At 42.3% G+C, this 26,178-nt stretch overlaps 1 protein-coding gene across 1 annotated transcript in view; it reads left to right on the top strand.

Annotated features, from left to right (window-relative positions):
- The window catches only part of OCA2 (OCA2 melanosomal transmembrane protein), a 483,235-nt gene that overhangs the window by 356,432 nt on the left and 100,625 nt on the right, over positions 1 to 26,178 (top strand). The window contains exons 15-17 of the mRNA XM_040425133.1: positions 13,424 to 13,556; positions 21,509 to 21,656; positions 23,291 to 23,348. Coding sequence (XP_040281067.1) covers positions 13,424 to 13,556; positions 21,509 to 21,656; positions 23,291 to 23,348 — 339 coding nt within the window. The remainder of the gene's footprint in view (positions 1 to 13,423; positions 13,557 to 21,508; positions 21,657 to 23,290; positions 23,349 to 26,178) is intronic.

Below are 26,178 nucleotides of genomic sequence, written 5' to 3'. Positions count from 1 at the left end.
ACAGGACAGTATATGTCACACAAACACAGAATATGGACACTAGATTAGGCCCAGAATTTTGTAATCTGCGGTACAGACACTGTTTTCTGATAAAGTTTATATTTATATTTTTCACTATATCTGGGCCTGACAACCACACAATGTATTGAAGTGCAAATCACGGATTACACCATTGACGGCAAAAATGTGGATTATGGGAAAAAAAATATTATTTTCACTAATATTCTTCCCATCTCTGCCCCTGACACACAGAAGGTATTGCTGCACAGATGTCACAAGTCACTGCAGACACCTTCTATATAGCAAAATAATCACTATTTCGAAAAGTATAAAAAAAACTGTGAGTACAACTTTGCACAATTAAATTATCAATCACCGAGGTTGTGGTTAGGTCAAGTCAGGAGGATGAGCAGAGTGAGGAAGTGGAAGATGAGGTGGTTGACGAAGTCACTGACCCAATATGGGAAGGTGAAAAGCAGAGTGAGGACAGCCGTACAGAGGGGGAATCCCCTGTCGAAGGTGCAGCCCTGGATACCCCTCGCTCTGCACCTGGTCCTTCGCATGAACCATCAGCAGCAACATCCACTTCCCTGTCCCAGCGCAGCATCAAAATGTCAACAGTCATTTAAACGCAAAATATCCACCCACCCACAGGCCACTGCACTAAATGCACAACTTTCAAAATAACTGGCCCTTGAAATGTTGCAATTTAGGCTTGTGGACACTGAGGCCTTCCGCAGCCTGATGTCAGCGGCTGTCCCTCGGTACGCAGTCCCCAGCCGTCACAATTTTGCACAGTGTGCCGTGCCCACCTTACACCAGCATGTGTCCCAGAACATCACCCGTGCGCTGACCAATGCAGTTACTGGGAAGGTCCGCTTAACCACAGACACATGGACAAGTGCTGGTGGCCAGGGATGCTACATTTCCGTGACCGCACACTGGGTGAATGTTGAAGGCCGGGAGTGAGTCGTACCCTGGGATGGCACAGGTGCTTCCCATCTCCCAGGATTGCGGGCTCTACGTCCATCAGGGTCTCCGCCAGCAGCTATGTTACTGGCTCCAATCCCCACTTCTCCGCCGCCGCCTCCTCCACTTCCACCTCCAGCAGCAGTCAGCCATCAGTCACTAGCTGGAAGCAGTGTAGCACTGCTGTGGGTAAGCGTCAACAGGCCGTGCTGAAGTTGATCTGGTTAGGGGACAAACTGCACAACACTGCAGAGCTGTGGCAGGGTATAAGGGACCAAACCGAGCTGTGGCTCTCGCCACTCAACCTACAACCAGGCATGGTTGTGTCTGACAATGGCCGTAACTTTGTGGCAGCTGTGGATCTCGGCAACCTGACACACATCCCATGCCTAGCCCACGTCTTAAACTTAGGTTTTGATAAACCGCTAAACCACTAACACACTTTGCCAGAGCTAATAGTGAAGGCGCGCCGGGTGTGTGCCCATTTCCGCTAGTTGTTCACAGCTTCAGCCGGTCTGTCAAAGCTGCAGCAGTGCTTGCGGCTTCCAGCTCACCGGCTGTTGTGCGACATGAGCACGCGCTGGAACTCTACGTTCCACATGTTTTCCAGGCTTTGAGCAGCAGAGGGCAGTTGTGGAATACCAGCTGCAACATGGTCGTCACCTTTTGAGTCAACTGCCACCATTCACAAGCGAGGAGTGGGGATTGATGTCAGACCTCTGTGAGGTTTTAAAAACCTTTGATGAATCCACACAGATGGTTAGCGGTGCTAACGCTATTATCAGCGTAACCATACCACTGCTGTGTCTACTCAAAAGATCGCTGCTCACAATTAAGGACGACGCTCTGAATGTGGCATACGAGGAAATAGGGGAGGACATTACGCAGGGTGATAGCCAGACCACCCTTAGTTTGTCTTCTCAGTGCGAATTGGACCATGAAGAAGAGGAGGATCTGGAGACAGTTGCCTCTGCTACAGAGGGTAGTACCCATGGAACTTTAATTCCATCTGTTCAGCGTGGATGAGCAGAAGAGGAGGATGAGGAGATGGAGAGTCATCCTGATGTCGACATTGACGTCTTGCCTGTTGGTACTCTGGCACACATGGCTGACTTCATGTTAGGCTGCCTTTCCAGAGACCTAGGCTGCCTTTCCCGTGACCCACACGTTCTACACATTTTAGATAACACGGATTACTTGGTGTTCACCCTTCTCGACCCCCGCTACAAGGAGAACTTCTCATCTCTCCTTCCTCTGGTGGAGAGGACAAGCAAAATGGTGCAATACCAGAAGATCCTTGTTGGAAAATTGCTCCAAAATTTTCCATCTGACAACGCTGACTGCAGTCCATACTTCCTTAGGCAACCGAGGAAGGGAGACAAGAAGAACACACAGCAGTTCCAACAAAGGCAGGGCAACACTCCCCAAGGCATGGGACACTTTCATGACACCCCTCCAGCAACCTCACCCTGAAGCGCGGCCTAGTGGTACAAGAAGGGAAAAGTTTTGGAAGATGGTGAAGGAATATATAGCAGACCGTGTCAGCATCCTAAATGATCCCTCAGTGCCTTACAACTACTGGGTGTCCAAGCTGGACACGTGGCACGAACTTGCGCTCTACGCCTTGGAGGTGCTGGCCTGCCCTGCCGCCAGCATTTTGTCTGAGCGTGTATTTAGTACTGCTGGTGGCATTATAACAGATAGGTGTATGAGCTTGTCCACTGGCAAAGGCCTGGTTTGTCCCTGACTTCTCAACTCCACCAGAGGAGAGCTGAGCTGATGATGAACATTAAAGGCAATTTCAATCTATCATTTATAATGTACTCAATCTACTGTAGTGTATTCCCATGCACCTTTTCCACCACAAAAAGTGTATATGGTTGAATCTTGTGTCCTCGTCCTCCTCCTCGTCGTCCTCCTCGTCCTCCTCCTCCTCGTCCTCGTACTTTTTTAATAGGGTCAGCTGAACTACAGGCCCTGAACTCACTTTTTTTTTTTAGAGGGTCAGAACAACATTTTCTGCTTGGGGGCCACATTGTCAGACTGAACCAATGACCAGGGCCAAAAATAAAATTTTAAAAGGGTATTAACAACTGAAATACTGTAATTTATGTACATATTGTACATACAGTATATACTATAATTGTCTAGTTACATTTTTAGTACTTCCATCTAATGGGAGAATACATGAAAAATATATTTGAGTAGCCACAAGACATAGACATACATGTCTGTTATCAGATGGTTGGGGGCCGCACAGAATGGTATCAAGGGCCGCAGGTTGTGCACCCCTGTTTTAGAGGGTCAGCTTAGCAGCAGGCCCTCGCCCATAAGGTTTTAGAGGGTCAGCTCACTTGCAGGCCCGCAACTTAATGTGAATGAGGCCATCCTTTGTGATATACAGGTTGTATCGGAATGCCTCTTCATTGTAATTTGTGGCAGGACTTGCACTTTATAAACAAGTAAATATACAGGAAAGAATGTTTTCAATAAATTTTTCCGATAAAATCGATGTTTTACTTTGGTTTTGTGCGTAAAACCTTAATTAGATTGTGGGCCTGGTAATCACTTTAAGGCCTTTTAAGCTGCATCAGCAGCAGCATGGTGATAAAAATGAGTGGCAAGGTGACATGGTGTGGAGATGGCAGCATGAGGAGGCCACATAGTGTCACAATGACAGAGTATGGATAAAAGACTAAGGCCACAGATTTGTTTCTATTTGCATCTTTCTAAGCAATCTGTGGAGCTGTATCACAGTCACCTGCAGATTAATGCAGACCAGGGCCGTAGCTATAGGGTAAGCAGGGGAAGCTGTAGCTTTGGGTCCCTGACCCAGAAGGGGCCCATCCAGGATGAGGAAGACTAATGGATATACAGTTTATTACAAGAAAATTTAGACTAGCATATTCTTATACATAATCAGTCATGGGTGCACATCCATAAGGCAAACATAATAAATAAAAAAAATAATGGCTGCACACACATATAAGCAGTAAAGCTGAGAAATGGGGATCATTCTAAATTCAAGTGGTACTATATCTACTATTTGGATCAATGGAAGCTCTTAGCGCACATTTTGATCAAACTTGTGTCGGGCCCATCCACCAGGCGTCAAGGTGGCTTCCGCGGACAGGTCCCCATCACTAATCTACCGCCTCTTGGACTTATCCAAGTCCACATTATCAGGGCAGTGAAGGAACTAGCTATATTTGTACTTTGCTCAGAAGCCCCAGGCAGATGGGCGAGTGCTCAGTCTATAAGAGGCGCCACCCTCAGCCACCTTGACGCCTGGTGGATGGGCCCGACACAAGTTTGATCAAAATGTGCGCTAAGAGCTTACATTGATCCAAATAGTAGGTATAGTACCACTTGAATTTAGAATGATCCCCATTTCTCAGCTTTACTGCTTGTGTGTGCAGCCATTATTTTTTTATTTAATGGATATACAGTGTCATTATAGACAGTGTATAAAAATTATGGAACAGCTGCCGGCCCTGGCCTGAGAGAGCGATCTTTACTAGTCGCAGGAATGGAAGAGGCATGAAAGGAAGGGGCCCGCTAAAAAATTACTGTGGGATGGAGGCCCATTCAAAATTTGGCTGTGGGGCCCAGTCAATTCTAGCTACGCCACTGATGCAGCCCACAAATGCAAGTTGGGTTTATCAATTACAAAACCTTAATTAAATTGTGGGCCTGGTGATCACTTTAAGCCCTTTTAAGCGGTATCAGCAGCTGCATGGTGATAAAAATGAGTGGCAAGGTGACATGGTGTGGAGATGGCAGCATGAGGAGGCCACATAGTGGCACAATGGCAATGAGTCTGGATAAAAGACTAAGGCCACAGATTGCTTAGAAAGATCCAAATGGAAACAATCTGTGGAGCTGTATCACAGTCACCTGCAAATTAATACAGCCATCAAATTAAAGTTGGGTATGTCTGTTCCACCTCAGCTCACCAGAAGGCCCGCACCTAAAATCTTTTACTGGGTCATCTCACAGGCAGGCCCGCAACTCATGCTGCCTTTCTTTGAAGTAGTAGCCGTAGCCATTTATCAGGCTCCCTCTCCAAAATCGAACAATGATTCCCCGTTACTGTGGTCACTATGTTAGGAGCATAAAAGAACATCGAAAGTTGATAGGGAAGATATCCAAATGGATCGTGGACGTCACGGGGACGTGAGATCAGGCAGAAGTTATCTAGAGTCAACAAAGCGGCAGCAGGGCGCCTCCTGTATAACGTTTCCTCATCCAAAATACTGCAGTGACATTCCCTGTAATCTTTTATTACTCATTCCAATAACAGGGTATCTTAAGAGTCCTGTATTGTTATTTATCACTACCTCCCCAAGTCGGGAGTGGGTAATTGCTGCGTGCCTGCTGCCTTCCTTGGATGTTTCTGCTTTAATAACTTGACCCACCCTCTCCACCCAAACAGATTTCAGGCATTGACCTCCCTTGGATGTGGTATTCCTTTCTCAAGCTCCCTCTCTGGCATTGAACCCCGATTCCCCATTAACTATGATCACCATGGTAGGCGCAGAAAAGAACATCGGAAGTTGATAGAGCAGACCTCCAAATGGATCATCGCAGTCACGGGGACGTGCAATCGCCCAGACGTTATTTAGAGTCAGCAATGCTGCAGCAGGCCCTCACCCCTAAGGTTTTAGATGGTCAGATCAGCAGGCCCTTGATCCAAATGTTTTTGAGGGTCACCAGCAGGCCAGAATGTAGGAGTCCCACTACCTGAACAATTGTACCACAATGTGAATGAGGCCCTCCTTTATGTGATATGCAGGCTGTTTCGGAGTGTCTCTTGCTTGTAATTTTTTATAATTTTTTATTTTATATACAATTCAATATACAGGAAAGAATGTTTGTAAAATATTTGGGGGTTTTTGTGCGTATTTTTGTCAGTCTATAAAAGTAGCGTACAACTCTGACAAAATGTTGACATCGTCTGCATGGTGTTCCCGATCCATTTCAGTGGGGTTTGTCACTTTCTGACCTTTTCCAATGGACCAGGCACCCTCCCCTCTTCAGAGCAGGGGGTGCCTGGTTGTATCCCATTGATTTCCATTATACTCCGGTGCTTGGCCGAGCACACAAATACTTTGGTGCTCGATCATCACTACTGTAGATATCTAAACCATAGTAAATTGGATATATTCTCTTTGTGCTTTCTCCAAAAACAAAAGTACTTCTCCCTGCCTCACCACTTGTGAAAGATAGAGAATGGTATTTTTTTGCCAATATTGATCACCTCCTAGTTGATCTAGAACTTGCAGTTGAAAATTATGCCAAAGGGGTGTACAAGATAGGGAACCCTTTATTCCCAGCCACCCTCTAACAGTGTGCCAGGACTTACTAAACCGTTTTCTTGTCTCGACATACTCCTGGCGCTTACTAGATAACTGCCCGGATTCAAGTAAGGTAAACATATTGTCGTAGCCCGATCTACTCACCAATGACCAACATTGTGGGCTTTTATTCCAATGACAAAAGAGCCATAGCTGTGCAGATATAAAATATCCCTTAAAGCAGGTATGCTCAACCTGCGGCCCTCCAGCTGTTGCAAAACTACAACTCCCACAATGCCCGAACATCCTACAGCTATCAGCCTACAGCAGGGCATTGTGGGAGTTGTAGTTTTACAATAGCTGGAGGGCCGCTGGTTGAGCATCCCTGCCTTAAAGTAAGGAAGGTTCACCCCTCCTTTTTCTATCGGCTTATATAGAAGTTGCAGTTGAAGTCTTACTCGCTTTCTTCCCCACAGTAGGTCATTGATGATTCTATCAACTAACCTAAAAACCTTATCGTCAATCCATTTTGGGGAGTTCCTAAGAACATAAAGGAACTGAGGTAAAATCACCATCTTACTTAAGGATATTCTATCGGCTCTAGATAAAGGAATTCTGAGCCATATTGCAACTTTAGATCTCACTTTAGTTATCAATGGATTTAAATTCAGGTGCAAAAAATCTTCAATCTTAGGGGAAATTGTACTGTTCAAATACTCAAAGGACTCAGAGATCTTCAACATATTAAGGGGCCCCTCTTTGGGAAGTTCAAATCTATCTATCGGCATAAGATAGACCAGTTAATATCTAGACCTGATATGTCCCCAAAGGAATTAACTAATTGAATAATTCTTAGGAGCATTAAATTAGTATTATTTATGAAAAAATAAAACGTTATCTGCATATAAAGAAATTCCGTCTTCTATTCCTAATGTCCCAAATCCTTCAATCGTAGAATTCTGCCTCACCATTACTGCCAAGGTTTCAATATAGATGTCAAAAAGTAATGGGGAAAAAACACCCTTGGCGGGTGCCTCTACTCAAGGGGAAACTCTGTTAAACTTTCATTAATATTCAGACTAGCTCTGGGGAACTTGTATAAAATTTCAATCATATTTATGAATCTGGCCCCAAAACCCATCTTTCCTAAGACCCTCCAGAGGAATTTCCACTCCACCCTGTCAAAAGCCTTAGAGGCATCAAGAGACAGGATGGAGCAGGCGAACCCCTTCCCCCCCCCCCCCCCCCCCCGCCCAGGTGGATTGTAAATTTGCATAGACACGATGAAGATTATAATGTGTACCATTGTTAGGAATGAAGCCATTGTGATAAGGATGAATAATTGATGTAATAACCTTAGCAAGTCTGGCGGCCAAAATCCTTGAAAAAAGCTTCACGTCGGTATTTAATAGGGAGACCGCCCTATAGGACTCTGTATCTAGGGGATTTTTACCTTTTTTGGTATTAATACTATCATGGCTTCTAACATTAAATCAGGAAGAGTACTGTCCTTCAATGACTGATAAAACACCTTTAATAGCCATGGGAGGAGAACCCCACTATATTTGTGATAAAATTCGTATGGGAATCCATCTAAGCCAGGGGAAAAATTACCCAAACCAGCTTTTAAAGCTCCTGAGGGGAAAAGTCAAGATCAAGGTATTGTCTTTGACTATCTGTAAGAATAGGTAAGTCAATAGAATTTAAATAGACATCAAGAAGTTCATCTGACATATTATCTGATTTGTATAGCTCAGCAAAATGCCTAACAAAAGTTTGCTTTATATGCTCCTGATCTTCAACTATTCCCCTCAAGGTGCCCGAATGCTAAATATTTGTTTATTTTTCTCCTGGTTCGAAATAACCCTGGCTAATAGTTTCCCTGGATTTCCTGATACAACAAAATATTTTTGTCCCTTGAAAAAGAGCCTTTGCTGGGCCTTTCTGACTTACCTTCTCCATACTTTCTCTATTCTCTGTTTTATTTCTGGAGAATTCAATCATAGCAGCTGCCACTGCATCCTTAAGATCCTTAAGATATTCCTTTCTTAGGTTAGAAATGTTGCTAACAAATACTCCCCTCATATAGGCCTTTAAATGCATCCCAGACTAGTTGAATACTTACTGAATTATAATTAATGTCCCAAAATCGAGTCATGTCCTGCTCCATAATATCATGGTTATCCATTAAGGAAATCCAACGGGGATTTAGCCTAAAAGGGGCTCTTCCCCTAGCTTTATTGTCCCCCATGGAAACCTCAAGGGAGGGAGGTACATGGTCCGATAGAGCCCTGGCTTAATATTTCAGCCGCTTAATACAACTCAAGTAATTTACCTGTATTAATTTCTAATTTAACTATATTAATTTCTTAGCAAATTTTTGGTGGGTCACCGATTCCTAGTTTCATAGGTGGTGCAGCCACGGTTTTTTATTATATTAATACAACTCAAGTAGTTTTTATCAACGGCAGATCTATCCTGGACATAGAATTTCCGGACCTGCTTATGCATGAGTAGGCTCTCTTCCCTCTCGCTACAAGGCTCCATATATCAACAAAACCTGATTCCTGACCAAATCTTGCCAGGGGTGAACCTTGTAGGGGCATCTGCATCTTACCCCCCCCCCCCCCCCCATTGAAATCCTATCAATCATTGCGTCAATAACGCAGTTAAAATCTTAATTATCACTGGGCATTCAGGCCAACAATCTATAAAGTTTTACAAAGAATTAAGTAACCCAAAAGAAAAGGGTGGGGGATGTAAACAAAAGCCAGAATACATAATTTTCCAGTAAGTTTTCCGTAAAGGAAAACATATCTTCCCAGTTTGAGGGGTCATTGCAGCAATTACTGAAAGTTAGCGGTGGAGGAGCTGAATACAAGGAGCTGGGGGGAGAATAAGTCACAAATACACTGAAGATTATAGGGGGGCGGATTTTCAAACCTTCCAACCTGCAGTCAAATGCCCACAACTGCAGGGAACCAGGAAAGCAAGGCAGGAACAAGCAGGAGAGTCCAGGTCAACTCAAGACTGGGAAACAAGGGGCAGACGAGACACAGCGGACCCAGGGAGAGCAAGCCAGTCACACTAGGTCAAATGGTAAGTTCCAATGACAGGAGGGAGGGGTAGGATACATCAAGATATCCAGCACAGCGTGGAGTGACAGCTCCTCAAACCTCTGTCCAGGCGATGTCAAAGGGCAAGAAAAGCCGGAGCAAAAGGGCAGAGGGCATGGAGGTCCAGGAAGTGTGGAAACGCCAGTACCGTGGCAAGCATTCAGGGAGTGCCGACAGAGGAGGAGGAGACCGTTCTGGAGGTGCGGTCTCAAACTCAGCTACTGTAGATGCTCGGAACAGCGTGACAGGACCTGTCTCAGCGTGGATCACATGGCACGGCTGGGTAGGAGGGAGGAAGAGGCGCAACGCAGCGTGCTACATCATCTTGTTAACTGCAAAAATTTCATTTTTACCAGAGCAAATTGTCAATACCAGTGTGCAATGTGTTTGTTCAAGGGGAGGAACATTTAATTGCACCAAACATATGACTTTTCATTTTTGGGTCTTATAATACATCTGGAAAACACAAGATCCAGGCATTGACATCAGAATATCAGAATGTGGGTAGTAGCAGCACCAGCCATCCAGCTGGTGGTAGTAGTAGTGGCCCTTGTATCTGTGGTAGGAGTAGTGGTAGCAACAGTGGGACTCAGGTTAAATACTGAGCAGGGAATAAGGATTGAGCCAAAATGCTCACCATCACATTTCACAGTCTGATAAAAGTGGCTATGAGGATGATTGTGTGTTGGACAGGAGCTGGAACAGGGTGCTGAGGAGACAACATCTGAGGCGGAGGGCAGTGGCAATACAGACATATAAAGGCCAAAACCTCCCAAAAAACTGTCCGGGCCAATTCTTTTTCTTTTGTGGTCAGCTCGGGAACTGGTGATGCTGCTAATGCTGTGGACACAGGCTTAAAATATGCCAGACCTAGGCCAAGCTTGTCTGCCTAAAGCTCTGTGCATGGAACTCCCTCATGATGCTGGCACACAAAACCAGAGCTGTGTGCAAGATCTGCAGGATTAAAATAAGCGTTCAAACACAAACATAGGTACCAGGGCTCTCTTTTAAAGGTGGCATTAGCAGATCCTGTGGGAAAATAGAACTGGCCAGTGTTCTAAATCACAAGTCTGTCCTCCTTCTCCTGGTTTTCTATGTAGCGGCCAGCCTATATCCAGAAGCAGTACATTGTCCTTGTCAACATTGGCTGCTTATTCTCCTGCTCAGTCTCACCCTCCTCCGTGTCCTCTGCTCCATCATGAGACCTCTATAACTAGATGAAATAAATATTCAACACCAGTAATTAGCTTGTGTGCAAGCTGCACTCCCACCTGGTTGAGTTGCTGGTGGTGCAGTTGCTAAGGTACCACTTAGTGTCGTAAATGTAGAGCAGTTCCATGCCTTCATCAAAAAAGTAATCCTGTTTTTAATTGTAATTGTTCTCGGTCATCAGCTGCAGTTTTTGCCATATGCCATCATTGGACTTTTGGTCATGTGTCCATTGTTGTGCAGTTCCACGTTTTTATCAAAAGTGAATAATCTGAAATTGATTTCTTCTCCATCTCATCAGGTGCAGTTTTTGCCATAGTCCATCAGTTGAACTTTCGGCCATTTGTCCGTAGTGATGCAATTCCGTGCCGTCCTCAAAATTTAATTTTGTTAAGATACTCATGCTTCTTCCATGCTGTCCATTTTTTATTTTAAAAAAAATTGAAATAGTCTTACTATCTAAATGACTTTGACCTTTCCGCAGAACATACCCCATTGACTGCTGGGGAGGCAGATTGGAACAGTGGCCAGAACTGTCCCAGTTTGCACTCTCTCGTCCAGCCTCCAGTGTCATCTTAGAGAGGGTTTTCACACTCCCCTGGCTGATGCCGATGAATAGATCTGCTGTTGCTGACATTGCCCCATCACACTGTTGTTGCTGCAGCTATCTGCCTACCTACCATCATGTCCTGTACAATATGACTGCTGCTGTTGCCACCACTGCTGCGAATGATACTCCCTCCTGCTAATCCTCCTACTGCCACCTCCATTACCCCTACTTCCACTAATATTGCTACACAGATGTCACTACTATTAATACCCCAACATAGCCACACACACATCTACTGACTTACCTGTTTGATGCTGTGCTGCTACTCCCAATTAAAAGAGAGAATGTTTCCAGGCACTTTCAGAACAAGCTCCTGTTTCTTCTGACAATTGTGCATGTGTAAATAAGGCCCAACTCCCACTAAGGGTCCATTCACACGTCTGTAGTGCATTGCGGATCCGCAATACACCCGGCCGGCACCCCCATAGAAAGGCCTGTTGTCCGCAATAGAGAATGTATGGGTCCGCACCCGTTCCGCAATTTGCGGAACGGATGCGGACCCATTATTACGGATGTGTGAATGGAGCCTTAGAGTTGTCCCACAAAAAATATTCTACAATTTTTAAACCAGCACCTGGATCTGAATACATTTGTAATAAAAATTCACTATAGCTACTGCATTATTCAATGAAATCTCTGTATAGAGCCACCTACTGCTCTTTTTGTAATTTCTCTGTCCCGCTCACTGAGACGGAAGCACATGCTGAGTTCTATCCTTCAACTGCCACCAGATGCAGTAGGAAGGACACTCCACCTGAGAAAGCACATGTCCCTTAGGCTATATGCATAATGCTGCAGTAACATATGCTAAAATTGATTTTTATTTTATTTTTTATGAAAACATGACACTTTAAGGTGCATTTGTTTCGGTGCATAACATTGAGGCCTTTCTAACACTTTAAAATTTGTTTTGTTTAACTCCTAATTTTGGCTTAAATAAGGAAGATATACAAATTACTTTTTCAACAGGAAAGTATTTACCTCTGTCACTTCCTTTGTAGATCAGTATGAAAAAAAGCTATTGTAAAACAAAATGTGTGTATATATTATATATAAATTTAAAGCAGAAAAAAAAATTAATACACAATGCCATGTTTGTTTTTAGAGGGGCAAAAAAAGACTGGATGTCTATGGTAAAAAAATGTTAGATGATGAGAAAAGCCACTCCCAGAGCATAATGCCATTAAAAAAAGTCAATCACTCAAAAACACAACACAATACAAGTGGAAAAAAAACACACATAAAAAGCATGTTTGTACTGTATTTAATAATTCACAGAGTTACAGCCAATATCAAACAAAAGATGCAAAAAGTCCTTAAAAAATTAACAAACCGTAAAACCCCATTTGGGATATCTGCATATGATGAGGATTATGTGCAGATTTACATCCAGAAAAACTGTAGAATAATACAGTACCAGCAAAGTGTATGAGAGTAGACACATCTCATATACAGTTTCCTTTTTTCTTCTGTGCGGGAATTGATCTGACATGCAGACTTAGAAATCCACAGCATGTCCATTGTGCGATTTGTGGTACAGATTTCGCCATTTCAATAGAAGGATGAGAACTGCAACAAAACCACATCAAATATGCACAAAAAAACACAATTAACACACACAGCTTTTGGTTGGATCTGGTGCGGAAACGCACAGAAATCTGCGCAAAAAAAAAGCTGAAATCTTTTTTTAATCTGCACTTGTGTAGGTATTATAATTTTTTTTTCTTTTTGGTATTGGTTTTAAGAAATAGGTGTTAAATGTTGACCACATTAACAAAGGCCTAAAGCCTTATTTACACAGTCAGTGCTTTGGTCACTGATTGGCTAAAACCAGGTTCGGCTCTATACACCGAACAGGTGCAGATCTTTCCCTTATGTCTGTGGAGGCTCCGATCCTGGTTTTGGCTCCCAATTACTGATGGAAATCGCTGACCAAAACACTGTAGTGTGAATGAGGCTCATTAAGGCTGTATTCACTTGTCTTTTGTGATGATTTAGAGTTTTTTTTCTGTTTTTGTAATTTATTTTTAGATTAGATTAACAAATTTTACTATTTTTACAAAACACATACAGAAATGCGAATGAGAAGGCTAAGTGTGAATTAAACTTTGGGTATACACATAGCCTTGTTAACTGTTGCAGATTGATGACCACATGTTTAATTTATTTTACATTTTCAAACTTTATTATTTTATTTTTAACAAATTACTCTTTATGCTTAGGGACTGGACTTTGCTGGATTCACAGGACATATGTTCATAGGGATTTGCCTGGTTCTTTTGGTATCTTTCCCATTTCTAAGAATCTTGTATTGGAACAAAAAACTTTACAATAAGGAACCCAGTGAAATTGTTGGTAAGATAAGTAGTTTCTTGCCTTGTATTGTTTCCTATTGCACACTATATTATGTATGCTACACTGTAATGTATGAAAACTGTACTAAAGATAAGTTGATGGAAGAACAAAGCCAGTTGTCACTATATGGCATTGTTAATATTATTCTCCATTCAAAATTAACTCAAACTGTAAGACCAGTGGCAATTATAGTAATATTTCATGCACCATTTGGATCAATTTGTGCTAATTTCAGGCCATTTTTATTTTTGAGCCTCTTCCTCTCCAAAAGCGGAAATTTTTACTATAAACTAACAAAATTCAAACATGAAAATGTTCAAACCAATGTATGGGACAAGGAGATATTTAATTTAGATGCAGAACAGTAGGTTTACTGAAATACAGGTGTAGTTCATTGCCGCAGCGTATGGCAAAGCAACTACAATCAACTTCAATCAACAAAAACATTTGCAGCTTGAAATCTTCTGATTAGCAATCAAAAACTCTGCTGTATCAGTAACAGGGAAATCAAATTGCTTCTCTTAACATTTACTGATTTCAGTATTTTTACATTCATGGATTCAATCTGCTCTATTTTTAAAAGGCCAATTATTGTATATTCCTTTTCAGAAGAAAACTTGTCAAATCTGAAAAGTATGAGGTTTTTCAAGTCTTAAAGCTTTCCGATAGTGGAAGAGACAAATGAAATACATATAATGAGCTACATAATTGAAATGGAGTGGCTGTGACAACCAGTCTTTGAAAAGAAATGATTGGTTGTCAAAATTAGATGAGCTGCATACATTACATATATTTTATTATAACCAGATAAACCATGGATACACTTTAAAAACAATGTAAAAAATAATCAGTAAGTGAAAAGATGTTACAATAAAACCAGCTTTTTACAGTAACCAGTCTATTAAACACATGGTGCCTGGTGAGATATCAATGTACTAATAAAACCAGACTGCTCTGAACAGAAATCTAAATAAAAATCTGTCTTGTACAATAAATATTGGATTCAAATAATACCCATCTCCTATTTAAATCTATACACCAAACTAACTGTACAGATACAAATTTTGTATATTTTGTATTATTCTGGTTTATAATTTTTAAAGATTCTCTAGGTACTGGTACAGTGCCAAGTGATTGCCGCAAGGCAAATGTGGTGCCCATATTCAAAAAAGGATCTAGGTCCTCCACGGGTAATTATAGACCAGTTAGTTTAACTTCTGTAGTGGGAAAATGTTTAAAGGACTCTTAAGGGACTATATGAAGGAGTATGTGATTGTAAATAATTCATTTCATCTAATTTTCCAAAAAAATTTGTGGCGAATCGCGTTAAACGGCCATTTCCTGGCTGCAAAGAGCCTTTATAGTGGTGTAGAACACTGTGCCTTGCAGTAACATGCATATGGAGTCTGCTGTGCTAGTGAAACAATACTGTGAGTCTGTATGACATGTAGATGACAGGCATTGCTCTTAGAATCACTGCACACTTCTCTTATTTGGGCAGTTACAGTGCCAAAACTGACCAAATAACTCAAGTGTAAACTCAGCCTTACAGGTCAATGTTAGCGCCAGGTATAAAGAACCGTGCAGAGGCCCAAGATCCTACCATAGTGTGAAAGAGCGCACTCCTTTTACACCAATTCACTAATTCCACATATATGTCTACAGAACCTGTTCTATTAAACGCTTATACAGGTAGAGCCCCACTGACACAGTGGAGTGGGTGTCAGCAGTAAGTTTGTGTTGAAGTCACTGATTATTTTGCCCTTCCTCTGATCCGTCAGAACATTAACCCCCAAAAAACGGATCCTGTCTATGGGGCATCTGCCTTCAGCATTTGCTCAGTAATCCATCAATTTTGCTAAAGCCAAAAAAAAACAGAAGTGGATTCAAAACAGAGATGACACGTAAATGGAATATTTGCATGTCTTCTGAGTCTTGTACCCACTACTGCTTTTGGCTACCAAATCATAAGCCAATTCTGATGCAAAATAGGGACCATGTCATGCAGGCCTTACAGTTGTTACATAGACAGGATCTGTTGTGCGTCTCATTTTTCCTTCCTTCTGACAGATCAGAAGAAGGGTCAAATAAATGATGTCATCCAGGCAGAAAGGCAAAATAGTGACCCAGTCATGAAGTGGGGAGGGTGGGAACAGCATGAGAAGTCCCCAGAGTGGCCCTATTACATAGTGCTGAGGTGGAAGCAGCATGAGGAGACCACAGAGTGGCCCAATGACAGTGTGAAGGTGGCAGCAGCATCAGGAGGAGGCCACAGAGGGGCACAATGACAGTGTGGCTGGGGTGTCTGATGTCACTTTGGATGAAGTGGTTGACTGAGTCAACCATTCAAGAACCGCTGGATTGCTGGTCAATACACGACCGCTAGATGACACTTGGAGCTCAGACCTCTCGCTGTGACCCCTGCTGCCACGACCAATTACTCTGCTGCGACCTGTGCCTGCAGCAGAAACATTTAGGCCTTTCCCACTCCCCTGTGCAGGGCCTGGCCCTTCTCTGTCTGACATACTGTTAGATCAAATAAATAAAAAGGCATTTAAAGGGCTTCTACCACCAGAATACTGTTATGTAGCTGACTGACATTAGCGATGCGCTAATGTCAGCACTACATAACAGTATGTTTCTAACATTTGTCCCTGCAACCATTTTTGTAAAATAAGCACTTTTATAATATGCTAATGAACCTCTAGGTGCTATGTGGGCGTAAAATCAGCACCTAGAGGTTCCGTCTACTCACCCTTTATCCCGCCCAGGTCTTCTGTTCTGCCCGCCCAGCTCCTCTTGATTGATGTCACTGTTCCCTGCATCGCAGACTAAATACCGCGCCGTTCACTTCTGTATTCGGCGCATGGAGTGAATGATGCTCTCCTGGTGCTGGATTCCTCACTGTGCCTGCGCCGACTACATCACAGTGACATAGCCGGCATCAGGAGAGTGGCCTTTACTCACTGCGCCTGCGCCAAACACAGAAGTGAACGGTGCAGGCGCAGGATTTCGTCAACGATGCGGTGGACCGTGGCATCAATCAAGAGGAGCGGGGCGAGCAGAACAGGGGACCTGGGCGGGATAAAAAGTGAGTGGACGGAGCCTCTAGGTGCTGATTTTACGCCCACATGGCACCTAGAGGCTCATTAGCATATTATAAAAGTGCTTATTTTACAAAAACGGCTGCAGGGACAAATGTTAGAAACATACTGTTATGTAGTGCTGACATTAGTGCATCGCTAATGTCAGTCAGCTACATAACAGCATTTCTGGTGGTAGAAAAAAAAAAGTCTCTAATTTTCTCACTTCACCACACAACGGCTAATAGGCCATTTTTCCCCCCCACTAATACACGCCAAAGAAGGCTTTAGAACATATAACTGCACCGCTGAATAGCAAATAAGCCCTTACTTTTTTCCACTTCTAAAGCCTTTTGTGGCGTGTATAACTAACATATAACTGCATCGCTGAATGGCAAATACATTTTTTTTGCCACTAATGCACGCCATAAAGGGCTTTAGAACATATAACTGCACTGCAGAATGGCAAATATATATTTGTGCCACTAATACACGCTAAAAAGGGCTTTAAAACATATAACTGCACTGCAGAATGGCAAATATATATATTTGTGCCACTAATACACGCTAAAAAGGGCTTTAGAACATATAACTGCACTGCAGAACGGCAAATATTTGTGCCACTAATACACGCCAAAAAGGGCTTTAGAACATATAACTGCACCGATGAATAGCAAATAGACCCTTACTTTTTTCCACTTCTAAAGCCTTTTGTGGCGTGTATAACATATAACTGCACCGCTGAATGGCAAATAATATATATTTTTTTTGCCACTAATACACGCCAATAAGGGCTGTAATTTTTTCACTTTACCACAAAATGGCAAATACTTTTTTTGTGTGCCACTAATACATGCAAAAAAGGGCTTTAGAACATATAACTGCACTGCAGAACGGCAAATATATATATTTGTGCCACTAATACACGCCAAAAAGGGCTTTAGAACATATAACTGCACAGCTAAATTGCAAATATATATATTTTTTTACCACTAATACATGCCAAAAAGTGCTCTAATTTTCTCACTTCACCACACAACGGCAAATACTTTTTTTTGTGCCACTAATACATGCTAAAAAGGGTTTTAGAACATATAACTGCATCGCTAATAATATATATTTTTTGCCACTAATACACACTAAAAAGGCTGCAATTTTCTTACTTCACCACACAATGGCTAATAAGCCCTTTTTCCCCCACTAATACAAGTCAAAAAATGCTTTAGAACATGTAACTGCACAGCAGAAGGGCAGTAAAAATATTTCCTTGTAACAAACCCTGTTAACCCCTTAGTGACCAGCCTGTTTTGGACCTTACTGACAGTGTTTTTCTTCCTTTTTTCATCGTCTCATTCCAAGAGCTATAACTTTTTTTTATTTTTCAGTCTTTATGGCTTTATGAGGGCTTGTTTGTTGTGGGACAAGTTTTAGTTTTTAATGGCACCATTTTGGGGTGCACATAACTTTTTGATTAACTTTCATTAACTGTTTCTGGGAGTGAGATGGGAAAAACAGTAATACTGCCACTGCGTTTTTAAGTTATACATTTTACAGCATTCATTTTTGAGTCTAAATAACATAATGTCTTTTATTCTCTTGGTCAGCACAATTTACAGTGATACCAAATAATATATATATTTTTTTACATTTTACTACTTTTTTTGCAATAAAACCCCCTTTTTTTTTAAAGAAAAAAATGTTTTTGCATTGCAGTTTCCCAAGACCCATAACTTTATTTTTTATTTTTCATTCTATAGAGTTGTTTGAGGGCTTCATTTTTGCGGGACAACTTGTATTTTCTATTGGTATCATTTTGGAGTAAATGGCGCTTTTCTATCGCTTGTTGCATTTTTTCGGTGGCAACTAAGAATAAATTGGCAATTCAGTCTTTTTCTTTATTTTTTAAGGCATTCACAGTAGGGGATAATTTACATGATATTTATGTAGTTTGGGTCGTTATGGATGCGGCAATACCAAACATATGTGGGCATGATTGGGCATCAACTTGACAAATGAGGTTCAATGTGGATAAACAAAAAGTTATGCATCTTGGTAGTAATAATCTCTTTGCTTCATATGTCCTAGGGGATGTAAAACTGGGAGAGTCACTTAGAGGAGGATTTGGGTGTCCTTTTAGATGGTAAATTAAATAACAGCATACAATGTCAATCAGCTTCTTCTAAGGCTAACAGGATATTGTCAAGCATTGACTCATGGAGCACCACTTTACAAAGCGTTGGTGCGGTCTCTTCTGGAATATGCAGTTCAATTCTGGGCACCAGCCCGTAAAAAGGACGCTCTGTAGCTGGGAAAAGTACAGAGGAGAGCGACTAAACTGATAAGGGGCATGGAAGGTCTTCTTCAGGACGTGGCCACAGCTGGAACAGTGGACAGTTTTAAAAAGGGTTTAGATGAATTCTTCAAAGTAAATGACATAAATGTGTAGAAATCTCACTTCCTTGATGGACTTAAGTATTTTTTCAACCTTATTAACTATGTAACTATTATGTTAAGGCTGTACTTGACATTTTAGGCTGTGTATTTTTTTATTTCAGTTCTTAAAAATGGTGTGGACTCTGCTCCAATGACATCAAGATCGCAGTGTTGCATTATGCCTTTGCAAGTAATGATAGTGAATAGGATTGTGTTGTGACATTCATGACATAATGACTGCAAAGTGACAGTTTCAAAGCATTCTAATTTGCTGTATTTTTGGTTGCAAGCAGGGGCATACATAGAAATCACTGGGCCCCATAGCAAGAATCTAAATTGGGCTCCCTAACTACGCCCACTACCCACCCCTGGCCCGTTGCTGGGAGGGCTGCAGTAAACAATTTTTTTTTTAGCAATATTGTACCGATTTTTATTTTTACGATTAATCGAGTACTCTAAAAAGGAAAACCTTTCTTAAAATAACGTTTTGCTTTATAAAAACGATTTTTATTTCTTACAGTGGTATAGCAAATCGTGACTCCCAGCGTCCTGGGGACTACCCCCCAATCCTCCTGAATGTGACATACGACAATGAACTGTAGTCAGGGCATGCTGGGAGTTGTAGTTTCAAAGCAGCTGGAATCCTGGAGGTTTCAGATTCTCTCTCCCCCCCCCCCCCCCCCCAATACTCAGGGCCCTGAGAAAGCTGGTGCCTGCCTCTAGGAGCTGGATATTATATTTAGGACCCTAGGAAAGCTGGGTGCCTGCCTCTAGGAGCTGGACCTCATACTCAGGACCCTGGGAAAGCTGAGTGCCTGCCTCTAGGAGCTGGACATTATATTTAGGACCCTAGGAAAGCTGGGTGCCTGCCTGTAGGAGCTGGATCTCATCCTCAATGGGACTAAACGGAGATCAGGATGGTGCCACTCAGAATGAGAAACCATAGCAGAAACCTCATGGTGTCATGGGACAGGCGGTGATGTGAACATACCATTAAAAGAGTTAAACGCATAAGGCCACGTGCGGCTTCTGGGAGATGTCTAGCTACCTATGGAGGCACAAGACATCACTGACCACCGCCGAGGTCTGCAGTCAGGGTGCTCTGTCAGACACGTTCCTCCCCCTCTCCGATCTCCGCACTGACCGGTCGTCGCTGGTGTCCTGTCCCCGGCCGCTCGCTCTCGCGTCCGCTCCTCACTTTGAATCTAAACATCCGGCAGCCGTCAGCATGTGCGTTTAACGTTACTTAGGAAACGGGGAGGCCAGCCGGCCAATAGACGCGTGTGATGTTTTTTTCCTTCTTTCAATAAACTTTATTGTACAGAACAATGCCGGCCCTTATTAACTATGAATAAACTGTCTGTGCAGAGTAGACGTAGGGTGCGGGGACTTCCATGCTCTCCGGGACACCTGTGCCGTGGGCCCCATAGAAACTGCTTGGTCTGCCTATATTGGCAGTACACCAATGGTTGCAAGTCGTATGCGACTTTGTCAGCATAGACGCATCAAATTATGTTTTTCAAAAGAAAATTAAGACCCTCAATCAGTTTGCAAATTGCACCATAAAACAGCTGTGCAACATTAAGTTGTAGACAAAGCTCACAGCAAAGTGAGTAAAGTTACTCTCTAGCCCTAGCCTTAAAGTTTTGTAACTTTTTAAGGCCTCTAGTACATGGCCATGTTCTGTTCACTGCAGTAAAAAAGCATCCATAGAAGTGCATGGGGTCATTATATTTCTCTGATACGCAGGTCTTTTTCTGTAGATTTCACTATAGATCCAACAGAAAAATTGTATTTTGGAGCAGTTGTTACCTAGGAGCTTCGGTTTCTCATATAGGCATCTATGGAGTAGGCTGCAACAGAATTATGCCTGTCTGTGCTACTTTACAGTCTACAGCCCACATTTTGCCATGTGGATAAATGTGCTTTATTTATATAAAACTGAAATTCCATTTATTAAACTGCTATTTCATTATATAGAGCAATTTTAAGTTTTGGAGGTCGGGCAGGATTTAAGTTGAACCTGAATGGTCAGTACAAATTGATAACTTGGCTCATTTACATGAATGTATATTGTCCATATTGCGACATGTAGTATTTGGGGGGGGGGGGGGGAATGGATCACTACAGAAAGAGGGCCCAGTCTTATAGTGGTAGGCACATTGTATATTTATCATGTAGTTGTACTGACCCTCTTCCAAGTACCAGATAAATCAAAATAAACTATCCCTACAAGAGCTTATTGGTTCCTATATTTAGATGACTTACCTGTATAGTTCTGCCTGTGCAATTTTCCTTTAACTTGAAAGGTTTCTTAGGATCCCCTCTAAATGGATTTACTCACATACTTTGCCTATATTGTTAAAAATATATTATTAAACATAGTCTTGGTTATCTTTCAAGTTTTAATCACTTTGTGTAATTTTGTGATTGTAGAAATGAAACATGAAATTCATGTTTGGAAGCTGACTGCACAGAGAATTAATCCTGCAAGTCGTGAAGAGACCGCAGTCAAATGTCTCCTAATGCAAAAGGTTTTGACGTTAGAGAGCTTGCTGAGGAAGAAGCTTAGAACCTTTCAAAAGTATGTTTCTACATAGAAGCAATTAAGATTTGGGACTAAGGTTTCCAGATATTCGGTAGCTATGTGATGTCATTATCTGCCATGCATATTAAGATAAATATTAGTTGTGAAGTAGTACTGCCATTGACATGGTAAACTCTTTGATCCAGTTGAACTGTGATGAGCCCAATTACTTTGCTTTTTTAATGTATTGCAGAGTACATTTAAAGTGTAACCGTTTTGTTTTTGTTTTTTTAGTAATGTGTATAGGCAGTGATACTGACCATTTTTGAATTACTGAAATCGTACATTTCCATTATAAAATAGCTGTATAGTGGTCCGTTTTGTGCCTTAGCAATACTCCCTGTCTTCTATTTACTTAAAGGGGTTGTCCCACAAAAAATATTCTACAGTTTTCAAACCAGCACCTGGATCTGAATACTTTTGTAATTGTATAGAATAAAAGATTTAGCATAGCCTGAGTTATTCAATAACATATATCTGTAGAACGCCACCTGCTGTTTGTTCTTTTTCTTATTTCTTTGACCTGCTCACTGTGAAGGCCGCACATGCTCAGTTTCAACCTTCAACTGCCTCCTGAGCTGTGATAGGGAGAGCTGAGACATGCCCCCTTAGCTGCAGCAGAAAAAACACTCCCCTTGAGCTGTCAACTTGATATAAATCTATCAGAATTAGGGTACTTTCACACTAGCGTTTTTTGTTTTCTGGTATTGAGTACCGTCACAGGGGTTCAATACCGGAAGAAAACTAATCAGTTTTATCCAAATGCATTCTGAATGGAGAGCAATCAGTTCAATATGCATCAGTTCGGTCCCTCTTATGTTTTTTGGCCGGAGAAAATACCGCAGCATGCTGCAGTTTTCTCTTCGGCCAAAAATCCTGAACACTTGAAATGCATTAATGCCGAATCCGGCCCCAAGTGTTCCGACAAAACGGATCCGGTTTTGCGGTCTGAGCATGCGCACACCTTTAAAAATGAGAAAATAAATACCAGATCAGTTTTTTTCCAGATAACAACCGGAAAGACTGATCCGGTATTGCAATGCATTTGTGAGACTGATCCGCATCCGGATCCGTCTCACAAAAAATGCATACATTTGAGTCCGGATTGCCGGATCCTCTGCCGTAAGTGTGAAAGTACCCAAATGAATGGGAAGATCTCTGGATCCATGTGAGGTACAGGGCTGGTTCTAGGTTTATTAAAAAGAGATCGCCATGTACTATATGATGTCTGATTTTCTTTTTTTACATTAGTCATGGGATAAACCCTTTAACTGTGGAGACAAGCCTGACATTGACTGCTGCTGCTTTCACTTGCGCGCTCTCTTTATATATAGCAGTAGTCAATGTCAAGCATGTCTCCACAGTTAAGTAAATAGAAGACAGGGAAAATTGCTAAAACAAAAAATGGGCCACTTTTGAACTATTTTTCTAATCGAAATGTACGATTTAAGTAATTAAAGTATATTATAAAAATGGTCAGTATCCCTGCCCATACACATTACAAAACAATCTTACATTTTAAGGTACTATAGGTAACACTGTAACTCTCACTGTTCTAATTTCTTTTTAATACAATAAATGTACACTGAGATCTGTAAGTTTTAATAGATGCATCATTTATTGCTCTATAGGCAAATATCACAAGAAGACAAAAACTGGGAGACAAACATTCAAGAACTTCATAAAAAAGTATGCATTTCTGGTTATTTTTTTTTATCTGTGCTTATGAACTGGTAATGAATATGATAAAAAGGTTAATGTATTTCACTTGAGATGCATTGGATGTGTTTCTACCCTTCACAACCACCCTCCAAAATCCTCTCCATTATGTCAGTAGTAATAAGCCAGAGCAACTGGACTTGAATTTTTCTTAAAGACGTTTCCCTAGTCATCCGACTGGCTTTCTCAATTACAATGTAGCATTCTAATTGAGAATGCTACATTGAGTTGGATGGCTAGCGAAACATCTTCAAGAAAAAATACAGGTACAGTCACTCTAACTTATTACTACTGATACAACATGACCTAGATAAATGAGAACCTTCACAGACCTCTCCATTCTTGTACATGGACCAGATCAGCTCAGTATATAAGCCTAAGGTGCAATACCAGACGTAGGCTAGGGACAAAAGTGCTCGGAATCTCGGAATAAAAAAGAACATTTTTATGACTTCACATTCCTTTTTAAATGTCTCAGTGGTTCTGCTTAAAAATTCCATAGCAAGTGGCACTTTCAGCAGTGAAGTAGAATGCAGCCCCTCACCTCCACTCTGATAATGCTGAAGTAGAGATCTGGAAAATTAACAATATTTTAGCTGTTTTCTGTGAAATGAAGGGTAACAAACAGTTATTGCCTAATTTTATTAATATAATAACAATACCCTGAAATTACACTACAAAGTTACACTACTAAAATACCAAGAGGTCAGCAGTCTTCATCAGTAGTGATGGACGAACATCGGCTGAGACGTTTCGCGAACGCGTGTTCGTGGCAGGCCCTATTCACTTTAATGGCAGGAGAACCTGAAAAACCTTCAGGTCATATTTGCAGCCACCAAATACATACTTAGACGTGCACAAATAGTCCCACAACATGGACAGTGACATACCAGAGGGGGGTCAATGGCAAAAATTCCCACAAAAAATATGTATTTTAATCAGGGGCCATTTTTATGTGTCTTAAAGGGAAACTCTCAAAAATGTGCCCTGCTGGAGACTATAAAAAATGTATTTTAGGCCACAGGAGTACAGGCCCCAAAAATTAGGCATTCACCTGACAGAAAAGAACTTGTGACAATGTGGCTGGAGGTACATTAGGCGGTCAATGGATACAATTTGTTGTAGGCCACTGGAGTAGAGGCCCCAAAAATTAGGCATTTAACCTGACAGGAAAGGCCTTTTATGCCACTGTATATACATAATACAAGGAACATTCTTTGTTCTAGTGGTGGCGGATATGAGTGGGCTGGCATGAGGATATTCAATTACAAGTGGTCGTCACAGGTGTTGAATTCCTCTGAGATTCATGCCTCATTCATTTTTAGAAATGTGAGGTAGTCCACACTGTCGAGCTAGGAGAGTGCGCTTATTGGTCACGATCCCCCTGCTGCGCTGAACATCCTTTCGGACAGGACACTTGATGAGGGGCAAGCCCAGAGTTCCATGGCAAATTGTGCCAGCTCTGGCCACAGGTCAAGCCTGCACACCCAATAGTCCAGGGGTTCCTTGCTTCTCAAAGCGTCCACATCGGCCGCTAACCCGATGTAGTCAGACACCTGTTGGTTTAGGCGTTCCCTGAGGCTGGATCCGGAGGCCTGGTGTCGATGGGTTAGCTGCAAGAATAATCTCATATCCGAAGTGACCAACACATCTTCAAACCGCCCTCTTCTTGCATGAGCGGTAGGATTGGTGCCCGCACCTATTTCGCTGTGGGTGGAAATTCCTCTGCCAGCACCTGCAACAGCAAAATGCAGCATCTCTCGCAGCAAGGCCTGGAAATGCTGCATTCTGACAGTCCTCGGTGATCCTGGTAACATGTCCATTTTGTGTTTGTACTGGGTTCTAAGTACATTGCCACCCAGTACTAGTCCTTGCCCTTTATGCTTTTTATACGTAGGTCCCTCTTCAAACACTGGAGCATGAAGTTCCCCATTTGCGCTAAATTGAAAGTAGTCGAGTGGCCTGGCTCCTGCTCATCGCCCAGGAGAATGTCGTCCTCTGTCTCCTCCCCTCAGCCACGGACAACACCAGGGATCCCCAAAAAAGTTTAAAGTCCCCCTCAAAGCCTGCTCTTTTTGCTCTTCCTCCCCCCAGCTACCATCCTCCTCTTCAGACTCCTACAGACTTGTCTCAGACAAGTAGAGTCTGGAGTAGCCCCGCCCTGGGAATTCATTCAGCATTGTGACTTCCTCATCTAACAGCTCCTGATTCTCGACGGCTTGATCAATGACACGACGCAATGCACGCTCCAGAAAGAAGGCGTAAGGTATGATGTCACTGATGGCACCCTGCCTGCGACTGACCAGTTTGGTGATCTCATCAAATGGCAGTAGAAGTCTGCATGTGTCACACATGAGCAGCCACTGGCACAGTGAAAAGAAGCCATGCTCCCAAGAACCTGTCCTGCTGCAGAGTTCGTACAGGTAGTCATTAATGGCAGGTTGCTGCTGGAGCAGGATATCAAGCATATACAAGGTGGAGTTCCAGCGCGTCGGGCTGTCACAAATCGGACGTCTGACAGGCAGGTGGTGTCACCGCTGAATGTCAGCAAGACGAGTTATGGCCATGCAAGATCATCTTAAATGGCCAGAGATTTTCCTGGCCTGCCGCACGACGTCCTGGCCTGCCGGGGTATTTTTCAACAAATCGCTTCACGACACAGTTCAGGATGTGTGCCATGCACTGTACGTGTTTTATTGTGCCCTGTTTCAGCTCGCTCAGCAGATTGGCACTGTTGTCACACACCACTTTACCAACTGTCAAATTGAGCGGGGTTAGCCACTGATCGGCCTGTGACCAC

The sequence above is a fragment of the Bufo bufo genome, chromosome 3 (assembly GCF_905171765.1).
Source record: "Bufo bufo chromosome 3, aBufBuf1.1, whole genome shotgun sequence".
Classification (NCBI taxonomy): domain Eukaryota; kingdom Metazoa; phylum Chordata; class Amphibia; order Anura; family Bufonidae; genus Bufo; species Bufo bufo.
The sequence above is the reverse complement of the archived record's forward strand: the minus strand, read 5'-3'. Positions and strand labels throughout refer to the sequence as shown.